The sequence below is a fragment of the Barbus barbus genome (genome assembly GCF_936440315.1).
Source record: "Barbus barbus genome assembly, chromosome: 16".
Taxonomy (NCBI): Eukaryota; Metazoa; Chordata; class Actinopteri; order Cypriniformes; family Cyprinidae; genus Barbus; species Barbus barbus.
The window spans coordinates 5,110,922-5,123,784 of record NC_136744.1 but is presented as its reverse complement, the minus strand read 5'-3'; the positions used below and the strand labels follow the sequence as shown (position 1 = coordinate 5,123,784).

At 35.5% G+C, this 12,863-nt stretch overlaps 1 protein-coding gene across 3 annotated transcripts in view; it reads right to left on the bottom strand.

Annotated features, from left to right (window-relative positions):
- LOC306882506 (cAMP and cAMP-inhibited cGMP 3',5'-cyclic phosphodiesterase 10A-like) overlaps positions 1–12,863 on the bottom strand; it is an 87,540-nt gene that overhangs the window by 54,183 nt on the left and 20,494 nt on the right. For all 3 annotated transcript variants that reach the window (XM_079437169.1, XM_079437168.1, XM_079437170.1), the window contains exon 2: positions 3,297–3,428. In XM_079437169.1, coding sequence (XP_079293295.1) covers positions 3,297–3,428 — 132 coding nt within the window. The remainder of the gene's footprint in view (positions 1–3,296; positions 3,429–12,863) is intronic.

The following is a 12,863-nucleotide window of genomic DNA, read 5'->3' as shown; positions in this document are numbered from 1 at the left end:
CCTTTTTAAGCAATAAAGAGATACATGCTTGATTTAAAGTTGGGGGAAGAGTTCCAGTCTTAAAAAACAGTCGTCAGAAAAGGAGCAAGCTGTACAGAATTTTTTTCATAAAATTCTGACGGAAAGCCGTCAGGTCCTGGGGATTTCCCAGATTGTAGGGAAGTAATGGCAGCTATCACCTCCTCCTGTGAGATTGGTTCTTCTAAAAGGTTACGGACATTAGATGATAAGGTGGGGACATTTAATCGACCAAGAAAATCTTCAACATCCCCCCCACAGAAAAGAGTCAGCCGCATTCAAAGTAAAGTTAAAATCTCTAAACTTTTCATTAATAGTACTTTGATCAGTTGTTATTTCTCTATTATCTAAACGAAGACCACTTATAATTTGTTTTGCCTGGAACCTGTGCAACTGATTAGCCAATACTTTCCCAGATTTCTTCCCACTTTCATAAAAAACACTCCTGGTTCTCCTCAAAAGGCCCTCTATCTTGGTCGAAAGTAAATCGAGCTCCGACTTCAATTTAAGACACTTCTTATACAGATGTGGGAGACTTAGCATATTGTTCATCCAACCTAGAAATCTCATTAGCAACTTCATTAGCAAATTCATTGGCGTTTTCTCTTAAGTCAGAGATGTTTGGGGCTTCCAAGTAAATCCCCTATGTTGTCATGACATAACGTCTCCGTTCCCTCCATCAGGAAATGAGGGTTACGTACGTAACCGAAACGTTAACTCTACAATAAGTAAATACACTTCACCATCTAATTACTCTTCAACAGTGATGCCACAGATATATACAAATTTCAAACAAAATTCTATAGATGGCTCTGGTGCATAAGGTCTATAACAACCAAAGAGAATTAAGCTTGAAACCCCATTATTCCTTAGTATGATGTGGTAAGTAAGCACTGTGCATACACACAGTCAAGTACATGACAGAAGACAGCAGAGGTTTTCAGCTCTCACAAGGAGGGCCTGAAGTTCATTGTTATGGTGGAAGCTGTTCAGAGAGTTTATTGTCTACTAATGACCAGGCCCACACAGAATCTACATCCTCAAAACATGAGAGTGTAGCACTGGCAGTTCCATTGAGAGCAGTTTTTATATGTATTTATATGCAGTTTTTTGTATGTTTACAGAACACCAAAAGTAACCAAAACATTATGAAAACTGTTTTTAAAGCAGTGTTGTGTAAAATCCCCCTTAATTTATTCCACAAAATTCTAGAAAATTATATATTTTTTAATATAAATAGATTATAACTGGAATTTGACTATAAAACTTTTTTTTTTTGCCAACTTATTTTAAATACCATAATCGATGGTCAGTGAAAAAAAAAAAAAAAAAACTTTGAGCATTGACGTGCACAAAGAATTTGAAAGCTAACATGCATGCTAATTCAAAGCACTGCTTGATATGCATCACAGGCCAAGACAGAATCTGGCACACGTGGTTTGTAGAGAGGCTGATGTTGAAATGGTGCCTGAGAAAAATCCTGCTGCCCAGCCGAGGTTAACCATCAGCCGGCAGCCTGTGAGAGAGCTCTGCTGCACTCATGCAGAAAACATTCCCAAAATGCGACACATTCACCCTCCTCCAGTCCCCCTCCCGACCGACTGCATGCCCCTGGAGGTTGGCTCTGACGTCAGTAGCTGTGCTGGGCCGGGCGCCAACCCTGTGGGCCCTTGATGGATGTGATGGGTCGAGTGTAGCAGGCCGCGGCATGAAGCATGCAGAGAAGCCAGTCCCGCTTAAACAACCCTAATGACCCGTAAGGACCCAGCAGGCCCCCTCTCCCATACTTTCACCAGTGCACTAACCCTTTAGCCTTCTGCAATCTTTGCTGCTCAGGTTACATACACACAGACACATGCACAGGAGAAGTGTGCACATCAAGTGGATTGATGTAGTTGGGTTGATGCAATGACTAATGTTACACCAACCAATAATCTAAAACAAAACAGAACTTTATTGTGCCATATAGATTCCTGTCCATATGGAAAATATACAGTATATGGCTATTAGATTAAGATATTAAAATTGAATTGAATTATTACATGTTTTGCCTTAGATGTGTAGAATATTTGTAGTAATGAGCATGTATTACATTTCTGAAATGTACAACCAATATCTATCCATATAGAAATATGCAGTGTGTGTATGTTACTATAAAGAGTAAAAGTTTAATATAACTTTAATTATACATTAATGGTCTCAATCACTAATATGTTCTCAGTTCCTTTAGGATCAGTGTTATTTTAGTATCCCTGATATACTAGTATATTTTTATTAATATTTTAAATTAGTTTTTATTTGTATGTTGTATTTGTATATCTCAATTAATCTTTAAGTTATAATATTTAAAGTATAGTACAGTACCGTGTAGAATATAATAGAATGGAACAGAGTAGTATTTTTGTGTTCTGTAATTTTTATTAGCTATTGTTTTTAAAATGTCTATATATTTCATATTTATTTTAATTTCAGTTTTAGTTTAGTTGTTTTAGTACTAAAATTAAACAAGTGTTGACACAAAACAGTAAAAGTTTACTTTATAAAAGTAAAAGGACAAAAAATGTGCTCTTTAAATTTAATTTTGAAATGCACTGAAATGACCATAAATTGCTGAGGCCCAGCCTAGTACACAGAGCAAACACAGGGCCAGATATTATACTAGTACTAGCCATATTACCAACGGACAGAATTTGTGCCAAAATACCATAGTTTGAGTACACTGTAAAAAAAAAAAACGTTGAGCCAAATTAAAGCAACCAGCTTCAGCAGATTTTTGAGTTTTCTCAACTTGTTGTTTTAGGTTTATACAACAAAAAGTTGAGAATCTCCTACAAAAGTAAGTTGAAAGAACTCAAAAATCTGCTGAAGCTGGCTGCCTTAAAATTTTAAGTTGGCTCAACTATTTTTTTTACAGTGTGGATAAACAACCTCTTAAAAACCGATTTAAAGCATATTATTATATATTTAAGTCAATTCATTTTGATATGTACAATTATACGGCTAGCTGTATTTTATCTCAACTAATTGTTTCATTTTTAGATTGTTTTTTAGGACCAAACCAGGGACCCATCAGCTGAGAACCACTGTTTTATGGTTATATACTTAGCATACAGTATGTTAAGCAGCAAATAAGCATAGAAAGAAAACGCATTCATAATATGTCCATAATATGTCCATCCCCAAAATTAAAGACATTGTCAAAGCAAGTAAACAGCATTATTTGTAGAGCATAGGCCTCTTACTGAAGAATATTGGAGCACACGGCCATGAGTCTGTACCTGCAGGCTGGCTGCTGTTCTTCCGTTTCAGCCATCTGTCTACGGTCTCTGCACTCACGCTCTCCAGCACAAACTCATCCAGCATCTGCGGGTGGAGGGAGAGATAAGCCTTCACTTTCTCATCCGTCAGACCTGCAACAGAGTGATCAAGATTAGTTTCTTCCCCTCACATTCATTCACAAAGAAAGAACATTAGATTAGATTAGATTCAACTTTATTGTCATTGCACATGTAAGGTACAGGGCAACGAAATGCAGTTAGCATCTAACCAGAAGTGCAATAAGCAGAGGTAGAGGATATACAGTGCCTACAATATGTACAGAAATATACAGCTAAGGCAGTACTATGGACATAATTTACAAATTTTAAATACTATCAGTATGATATACAGATGGGTGATATGAACATATTATACAGATGGATTATGTAGTAAATGTATGTACACTATGAGCAAAAACTATGAACATATTTACAAATGGATATGAATAAGCTATACATTAAGATATATAAACACTAGTGCAATGAACACTGAAAGTGCATAGAAAATAAAAATTTCCAGTACATAGTACTCTGTGTGTAGATGGGTTATTTTTTTTTTTTAACCGATTTAGTCATGGGGAGGGGTGGAGAGAGAACATCAGCCCAGTGTGAAAATATCAGGATCTTGTCACTGCATGTCCCTGTCGCGATTCTACATGGTTGCATGTGGTTGCCCATCCATTGTTCTTATTTCTAAAGAGAACATACCCATACTGGCAAAATATATGTATGGGTTTGTTCCATTATCTAGGTTATACAAAGCTGCCATTAAATGAGGGGTGAAATAATAACTGCATTCGAAAAAAAAGGCAGGCTTGATAACTGCATGTATTTTTCCTTGTAAACAACAACAAACAGTGTAACTTAAGTGAGATTCTAATTCACAGAAAGTGTATATAGTCTGCCAGAAGGACACTTGAAATGGCACAGGGAACAAGTTTGCAAAATATCACTTCACTGGAAACGGACATGGAAATGGACAGATGGGCTTGGCATTTTTATTCAGCTTCATTCATGATGAGACTCGAGAGTTGTCACTGGATTGTTGTACTTGACTATATAGGACAGCATACACATGCAAATTACACAAATTAAATTATATTGGCCTGTACTGTATACTGAAACCTGTTGGTGCAGCTGCATGATATTTTTATTTATTAGACTTTTTTGTCTTTTGATCTGTTCATAATAAAGCGATCATATGAGAAGAAGATTTTAAGCTGTTGTTCACATTTAATTTAGCCAGTCAATTAAATTAAGAATTATTTTCATATTTACAATGACGGCCTGGCAGCTAAATATACAGGTAAACATTTATGCAACTTTCTTACTGTTTTTTATTTTATTATTATTTTTTTTTCAGTTTACCTTACTATCTCCTTTAGTTAACATAACAGACGAAAGATGATAATATGGGGAATGGCATGAAAGTCCATGATGACATCTGCATTTTTGAGTGTATCATGACATTTAAGTAAAATTGTCATGTCATTATAATCACGAACAAAACCAATTTGCAGAAGCTAGTATGAAGGAGGTTTAGAGGATTCAGGCTAGTTTGGAAAATGAAAAGATTGAATGAATTGAATAAATCTAATACATGGTTTGGTTATGTGACAGATGCAGGCAAATTTTTTTTAAAATGTACCTGCCTCAATAACTATTTTTAATCACCACTTATGTATTGGGGTGCTGCAAGGCTCTGTGCTGGGACCACTCTTACTATGCAGCGAGTGTGTTTATAGTAATGGAGTCGTCTCCAGCAAGCAAGAAGGCCCTTATAGAGACACAGGAAGAAGATAGACAAGCTGGCGGTGCTTAATAGGCAATTAAGTGTTCGAGAGCTCACTAAGTGCTGTTGTTTATTGTCTTTGTTGTTGGGGCAAACATCCATTTACTAGGCTATTGCTGAAGCCAAGCACATTTCGGTTAGTGAAAAACAAAACAACCCATGCTTTTGTGGGTAGTTCTAGGAGAACCCATTTTATTTTTTTAGGGTCTGCTTGTACCATGCTTAGCCCTTGCAGCCCATGCGCTCCTTCCATAAGTAATATTTAAATGTGTTCTGCTAAATTTAACTTTCTGCTAAATATAAATTGCATTTATTCATAAGCTACAATGGCTAAAACCTCCAGGAAAAACCATATTTTGTATATATTGTTCTCTTAAATTTCTTTCTAGCCTTCATAGACCCACTTCTACAGTCTACATCAGCGATCACAAATTAGTGGTGTCTTATAGAAAATGTATTTACACAGAAATTATGCTGGTTTTCCTGTTTAAGATTTACTATATACTACATTTAAAAAGAATTACGGATGCTAGTTTAAACATAATTCTGAGAAATTATATGTGAAGTTCTTACATCACACACACACACAAAAAGTGCAAGCAATGATTGACTTTGCGTCAGTGGAAATATTAGATACTGGACCTCCAGGAACTTTAATTAAATACCCCTGTTCTACGCATTTATATTTTTGTTTTTTGTAAAATGCCACGATGGACTCAACTAAAACCAAACACTTTAAGCATATGTGTGGCTTGACTTAATGTGCAAACTCGGGGGAAACACAGCTGGGAGGCATGTGTTCCACACTATACATACACATACACACACACACATACGTTAGCAGGAAGATATTGAGACCCAAACTAGCCCACAAGAGCTCCCACAAGCAGACAAAGGGTAGTAAGAGGCTACAGAGTGTTTTGGTGCACAACAACAAAAGACAAAACAGATGAGAATGGCAGAGCCTCCACTCTTTGAACACTAAATCCAAACCAGATGTGTGAAAAATATTCATATCCTTACTCAGCCTCAGACACAAAGAGCTGTATACAGTATCTTGCAGAGGTTGCACAATTATACGTCATTACACGTCAGACTACAACCCTCACCTAATTCCACCGTGGCTTATCCCAGTCTCAAAGCGGAAGGAGTTGAATGCAAAATTTTGAATAATATCTGTCCACAAAGTCTGAGTGTGATGCAGCCTGGAATCATAAAAAAACTGGACAAAGGAGAAATGGTTTTTCACTACTACCGTCACCTGATGGACTTTTGGATGGACTGGGTTGTAAATTATCTGTTAGCTATGTGTTACTTTTCAACAATCACAATATCACAATTATGTGAAAAGGGATTAATTAAATTAAATGTACATTTTAAATCTATTTTGATATTTTCTAACTTCTAATATAAAAACTGCTAATTTATTAATCAAATAATCATAATGTAACACTTTAGAATAGGGACCAATTCTCACTAGTTGCTTATTAGCATGCCTAATAATAATATCATGGCTGTTTATTAGTGCTTATAAAGCACATATTCTGCATGACCATATTATACATCCCTAATCTTACCCAATACCTAAACTTAACAACTTCCTACTAACTATTAATAAGCAGCAATAGGAGTTTATTGAAGAAAAAGTAAAAGTTAATGGTTTGTTAATGGCGAGAATTGGACCTTAAAAATAAAGCGTGACCAATCATAATATATTTTTAGAAGAGTTTTTTCACTTTCCATCTTTTTTTTCTTCCATCCTGTGTTTTGTAATGTAACACCAGAAACTATTAACAATGCATTTGATTAATTAGACTATGTGATGTATTAATTGTATTGTTTCGCTCTATGCATCCTGTTTGACAAAATTACAGAAATGATATTATGAAAATTTTAAAAGTTGTTTAATATTTAAAAACTGAACTTTAATTCTCCATCTTTGCTCACTGAGAAATGGCTAACTTAGCTCTTCATTACTATCCTACATCGTGTTTATTTTCTTGATATTTTGTAAATAATCAAATTGTAATAAGTTCGCATTAGTTAAACAAAATGCCTGAATTTGACCAGATTTTTCTTCTGATCTTTTGGTAAGCCCTTTTACAGAAATACTTTCTTAAATTATAACACAAGCATATTCATATTGCAGAGGCACTTTAAAATGTTATTTTTTTTAAAACTGTCAATTCTAATTCCTATTAGAATTCTTTTACTGTTAGAATGTAAATTAAAAAAACAGAAGCACGGTAAACACTTTATTTTAGCTGTCAAAATGCTGGAAAGCATTTCGAATTATCTGTAAAAAAAATAAAATAAGTTCTGTAAATTAAGGAAAATGTTAGGTTAAAGCAACCTTTGATAGCTAGTTTTAGCTCAAGAGGAAAAAAGCATGGTGATGTATAGAGGCACATGTCTGTATACGCAGAGAGAGAGACAGCAGAAGAAAAAAAACAAAACAGGAGGGGGCTGGGGGCTGCTGCCGACTGACGCTGTCCAGACACGAGACACAGCTCTTCAGCAGCGCAACGCCTCACGAGACTCCCAGAGCCAGTGCTGACGCACATGGGCAGAGAACACTGCTTCATAAATCAGACACTGGAGGGGACACAGACACACAGGCTGAGTGCGAGAAGAGAGAAATTACACTCGCTGGCTTTCTGTGAGGTTTGCTGCAGCATGAACTCACATTACACAGAGAATCACACCAGATAATTGCTGTTTGCGTCTCTCTTCATATTAAAACATATACATGTTGAATGTTTTATGACATATTAATGAGAAGTGAAATACTTTTGGGAAGGCAACTATATGCTATATGGCATGAAATTTCTATGGCTTATTCTTTTACTATTATTTTGCATGCATGTTAACAATGATTTTAACAATGATTACATGGAATACTTGTTCCTTTAAAAATGCATGTCACATCACACCAGAAAGGTGATTAAAATTGGGAAATGTTTTAATTTGTTTCATTTGGCACCAGTAGCAACATAAAATTGATTTATGCAAAACAATGAAACCCTTTACTATTGATTGGCAAAGCCCAAACTTGTGCCATTGGTTAAGCTGATGTCAACATGTTTGGTTGGTAAGGATGCTCAAACTAACAGAGGGATGTTTTAAAAGTGCCACATACTCGAAGTGTTTATGGAAATATAATTCTACAAAACATTTGTTTTTGCATATTAAACAAACAAACAAACTGAAAACATGAACGCATCCGAGCTAGTTCAAGTGAAAATGATTCCATAATTTCTTCCATCATCAATTGTTTCAAACCTGTACAAGTTTCTTTCTTCTGCTGAACACAAAAGAAGACACTTGTTAACCAAACAGTTGCTGGTAGCCATTGACTACTATGGATACCACCCCCCATACTATGGAACTCAATGGCTTCCAGCAACTAGTTACCAAAATTCTTAAAAATATAATATTTCATGTTCAACAGAAGAGAGAAAGTCATACACGTTTGAAGCAACCTGAATGTGAGTAAATAATGACAGAATTTACATTTTTTTTGGGTGAAGACAAATGGAGCACAGTCGCATCACATATTTATGTACACATAATTGTAAATTCTAACCTAAAATCTTGATGTTAAACCCCCATATGAGTCACCACTGCTTATAATAGTTCCTCATTATCCTAGTCCTTTTAAAGGCTGCATAACAGAAAAAGTAGGGCACATATCAGCAGCCCTTTGGCACCCTAATACAACGTCCACCTTGCAGTGTTCCTGTACCATTTTTATTTTTTTATTGTTTGTTGTGCTATGGCAAAAAGAGCTGTAAAAACCTATTAGTGGTCTAATCACATGCAACATCATCAAAGCTTCTGCATGCATCACATGACGCCAGAGATCACGACAGCAAACCAATGCAACAGCCCAAAACCACAAAGCACTCAAGACTCACCACCCTTTCTATCCCTGCATAACACATTAAATGGCCAATAGCGATCACTGGACTGCCGTACCCCATGGGGTTTTTTCTCCACGAAGACAAAAACAACTTTTTCACTTCTCCAAACTGAACTGAACTTTAACGAATGTTATCGTAGCAATACTGGAATGGAAGTCAGCTTTAGTTTCTTGGTTGCACATGTGAAGGTGAAGCCACATTTAAAGAAATACTTAGTGATATTTACTGTACGGTAGTGTATAATTATAATTTTATAGTTATTAGTGGTGTTCGCTTTACTACAACGGCTCACACTGAGGGTTTGGGATTTTACTGCACTCTAAGTATTAGACTTCAGCATCATCCCACAGGAATCGCGCGACAGACATGAATGGAACAATTTACAATTAAAACATGTTGCCTGTTCAGAAGATGTGTGCTAGACATACTTTTCACCTGGCACATTATGAAACTAGGCAAAAGTCCATAGATTTAAACTGAAGGGGGGACCCTAGACATAGGCGATCTTCAGACAGCCAACAAAACCATGTGTTTTTGCACTATTTAAAACTGAATTACAATCGTGAGTTTATATCATGCAATTCTGAGAAAAAAAAGTCAGAAGTGTTAGTTTATATCGCGCAATTCTGACTTTATAACTCGCAATTGCAAGTTTATATCTCACAATTCTGTGCAAAAAATTCAGAATTGTGAGATAAAGTCGCAATAACATTTTTTCTTTTTTTTTCAGTGGCGGAAACGGGCTTCCATAGTTCTGTTCAACACAGATGGAAGTCAAAAAAAAAAATCTAATAATCAGATAGAACTATTAAACAAAGGAATTAAAATGTATACAAAAAAGTATTATAATGATTGCTTAAATATTGTTAGTAATAAAGGCAAACATTATAATTTATATCATTTAAACGACAAATGAACATTTAATTTAAAAAACCTTGCAAACTTAGTCGAATCCAGTTGTGAGATCTTGTGAAGTGTGCATTTATATCCTGCATGATCGCGTGTTCTCTGTGTGACGGTCGGTCCGGATGAATTCAATGCTGACAAGAGGAGAGTTCAGCTTCACTGTATGTTTATTTTACACATTTATTTTTTAATCCATTTTCAAATGATTTCAAATATCTTGAATATTAATTAAAATAAATAAATTAAAATCGGCTTTATATCGGCAATCGGCCACCCTGCTTTCCAAGATATCGGCATTAAAAAAAAAAACTCATATCGTTCGACCACTACAAAACACACAGCTGTCGATCATTCAGGTAACAACACAGTATTAAGAATCAAGTGTATGTAAACTTTTGAATGGTGTCTTTTTTATAAATTCAACTATTATATTCTCTTGTGGACTATATATAAATGTCTTTAATGTGAAATATCTTATTCAGGTCATTCAGGTTATTCATAACATGAATTTTGTATGATCCCTCTTATTTTGGTAAAATAATTAACATTTTGCAGATTCAGCAAGGAGTATGTAAACTTTTGACTTCGACAATATATATATATAAACTATTTAACTATTAACTTTTAAATTTACAGTAATATTATGTTTAGTGAAAAGCACTATACAAATAAAATGGAATTAAATTAAAAAATAATATGCATAATCATAATATTAATAATAATTGAAATTTCAAAGTTGTCCGGCACAAACCTAGCATTAAATAAAATTTCGCTATTGCATGCAAAATTCCGAATCAAATTTAAATTCAACATCCTGTATGGCCAATTCATTTCAAATCTACTGTATAAACTGAAAGGAAGCCAATTCTTAAACTCTGAATTTTGTCCAAGCACCCACAACACTGTTACTGTGAGTTTTTGCAATGCCACCTAAAATATTCTTCATAAAATGTAAAGACATAGCTTTATGTTACTGCACTATTTTCTGCCATATGAAGCCATGGCACACATTATTTATTCATTTGCTAAGAAGATTCACTTATCCAGGGCGGCTGACACTTTTCACACTTTCTCTTGTGTGGCATCTTCCAGACATGGGGAAGTGATCATGGCATAACTTGGACAAAGAAAAGGTTCAAACAAAAGAGCGGCATTCGTTGCGGCCCCTGCCAATGGTTTTTGGAAAGAGCTGGATACACATCAGTCCAGAACATTACTCTTGGGTTGCAAAATCACTTACTTCACACAGTTGAAGTACAAGCAAAGCTCTGGGTCTGTATTTTTTTCACAGTGGGCAAAGAACAAAAACTAGGAGAACTACGATAAAATGATGAGAGGTGATATGTAGACGTAGGCGCTGATAATGTCTCTTAAGCAGCCCACGCTGTCCTTGAACACAAAGAGCATTTGTTCCTAATGAACATTTGAAACTCAAGCAAGCAACTATAAACTGTAGATAAGTGACATGGTGATGTTATGATACCAGAGTTAAGACAGCGATGTGATCTTACAGATATTCGTCTTTCAGTTTGTTCTTTTAAACAACAGTCATAGAAGTGAATTTGTAATATCAACCAAGCCTACATTTTGATAGCAATGTTTTCAAGTACCAGCTAATTTGTGGCTAAGCAGATCTTCCAATTTGAAATTTGATTAGAATTTCCTGAATGAATAGTGTTAGTCAGAGTATATTTAGGCTTCAGACTTTGCCTCTATATCAGTGAAGTGCAGCAGTTGTAGTAGCACAAAGCGTGGCAAATGGTGACAAGAACGGCAAGAACACAAAATGTAAACACAATGTAATTCACATCAATTTGTATAAAAGTGACTGCCAAATGCACAACTGTAAATGCTTTTCTGGTATCATAAGTGTTTTATGATAGAAAAGTTAACCCAACAGTAACATCCAGCGATGCAAGCCACTCAACCTTTTCCTCAAATATGGACATTTTGAAATGAAAACAAGGCATTATTTGTACAATAATTCCTAACTGAAATGTTTTGCATTTTCAACATATTAGGTTTACAAATAAAAGTGCATGTGCGCACGATATTATTTGCAATGTTTTATTTGTAAAATGTTATTTGCAAATTAGTTCAAAATGATTACTTCCCAACTTGAAATAGACCTTCACCGTTCAATTTCTTTATGCTTTAAAGTCTAAATTGACAGAAGTGTAAAACGTTATTAAACTGCATATTATGTACAGTTTGAACATGATTCTAGAGCCTACTGTAAGTTTAATGTTTGACATGATAAATACAGAGCTACTTTGAAAACAATGGAATGAAAAACTTTTTTTTTTTTTTTTGAACTTTAGATCTGGCTTGTGGGAAATCCTTTCAAAGGGATCTGGTTTCATCTGCTGCTTTAGTGACATTTGCTGTTTATTTCATCGACCCAAGATTCCTCCGAGCAGCTCTTCATCTCTTTGCACATGCAATAAGATTACATGTGACGTGATTGAACATCAGACCTCTGGGACCAGTACTATCTCACGGGCTTAAAACAGATGCCTCTCGGCCCACGCGGCTCCCAGCTGATGTGGCCCCTTGCTGCTTGGATCAGAGATGGTACGCATACAGTTGGCCCCTAATTAGGAGACAGACTGCTTTAATGCAGTGAGGTTTAAAGTTCAGCTTTTGTATTTGTTCAAAAATCACTCAGTCAAAAGTGTTCCCACTTGGGATAACGATATGCCTAAATGACGTCACCCTTACTCAGTATCCTTCTGATGAATCAACCCATCGTCAACAATAAGTCATCAAATTATACTGTGGTTGTGACCTAAGAGAGCTGGAACAAGTTACCATGTTTGGAGTGTGTAATAGAGTGTAGACTGGATATTCACAACTGCTGTCTCATCCCCTCAAATAAAAACGTAATTTGTTTATTTAGTGGAAATG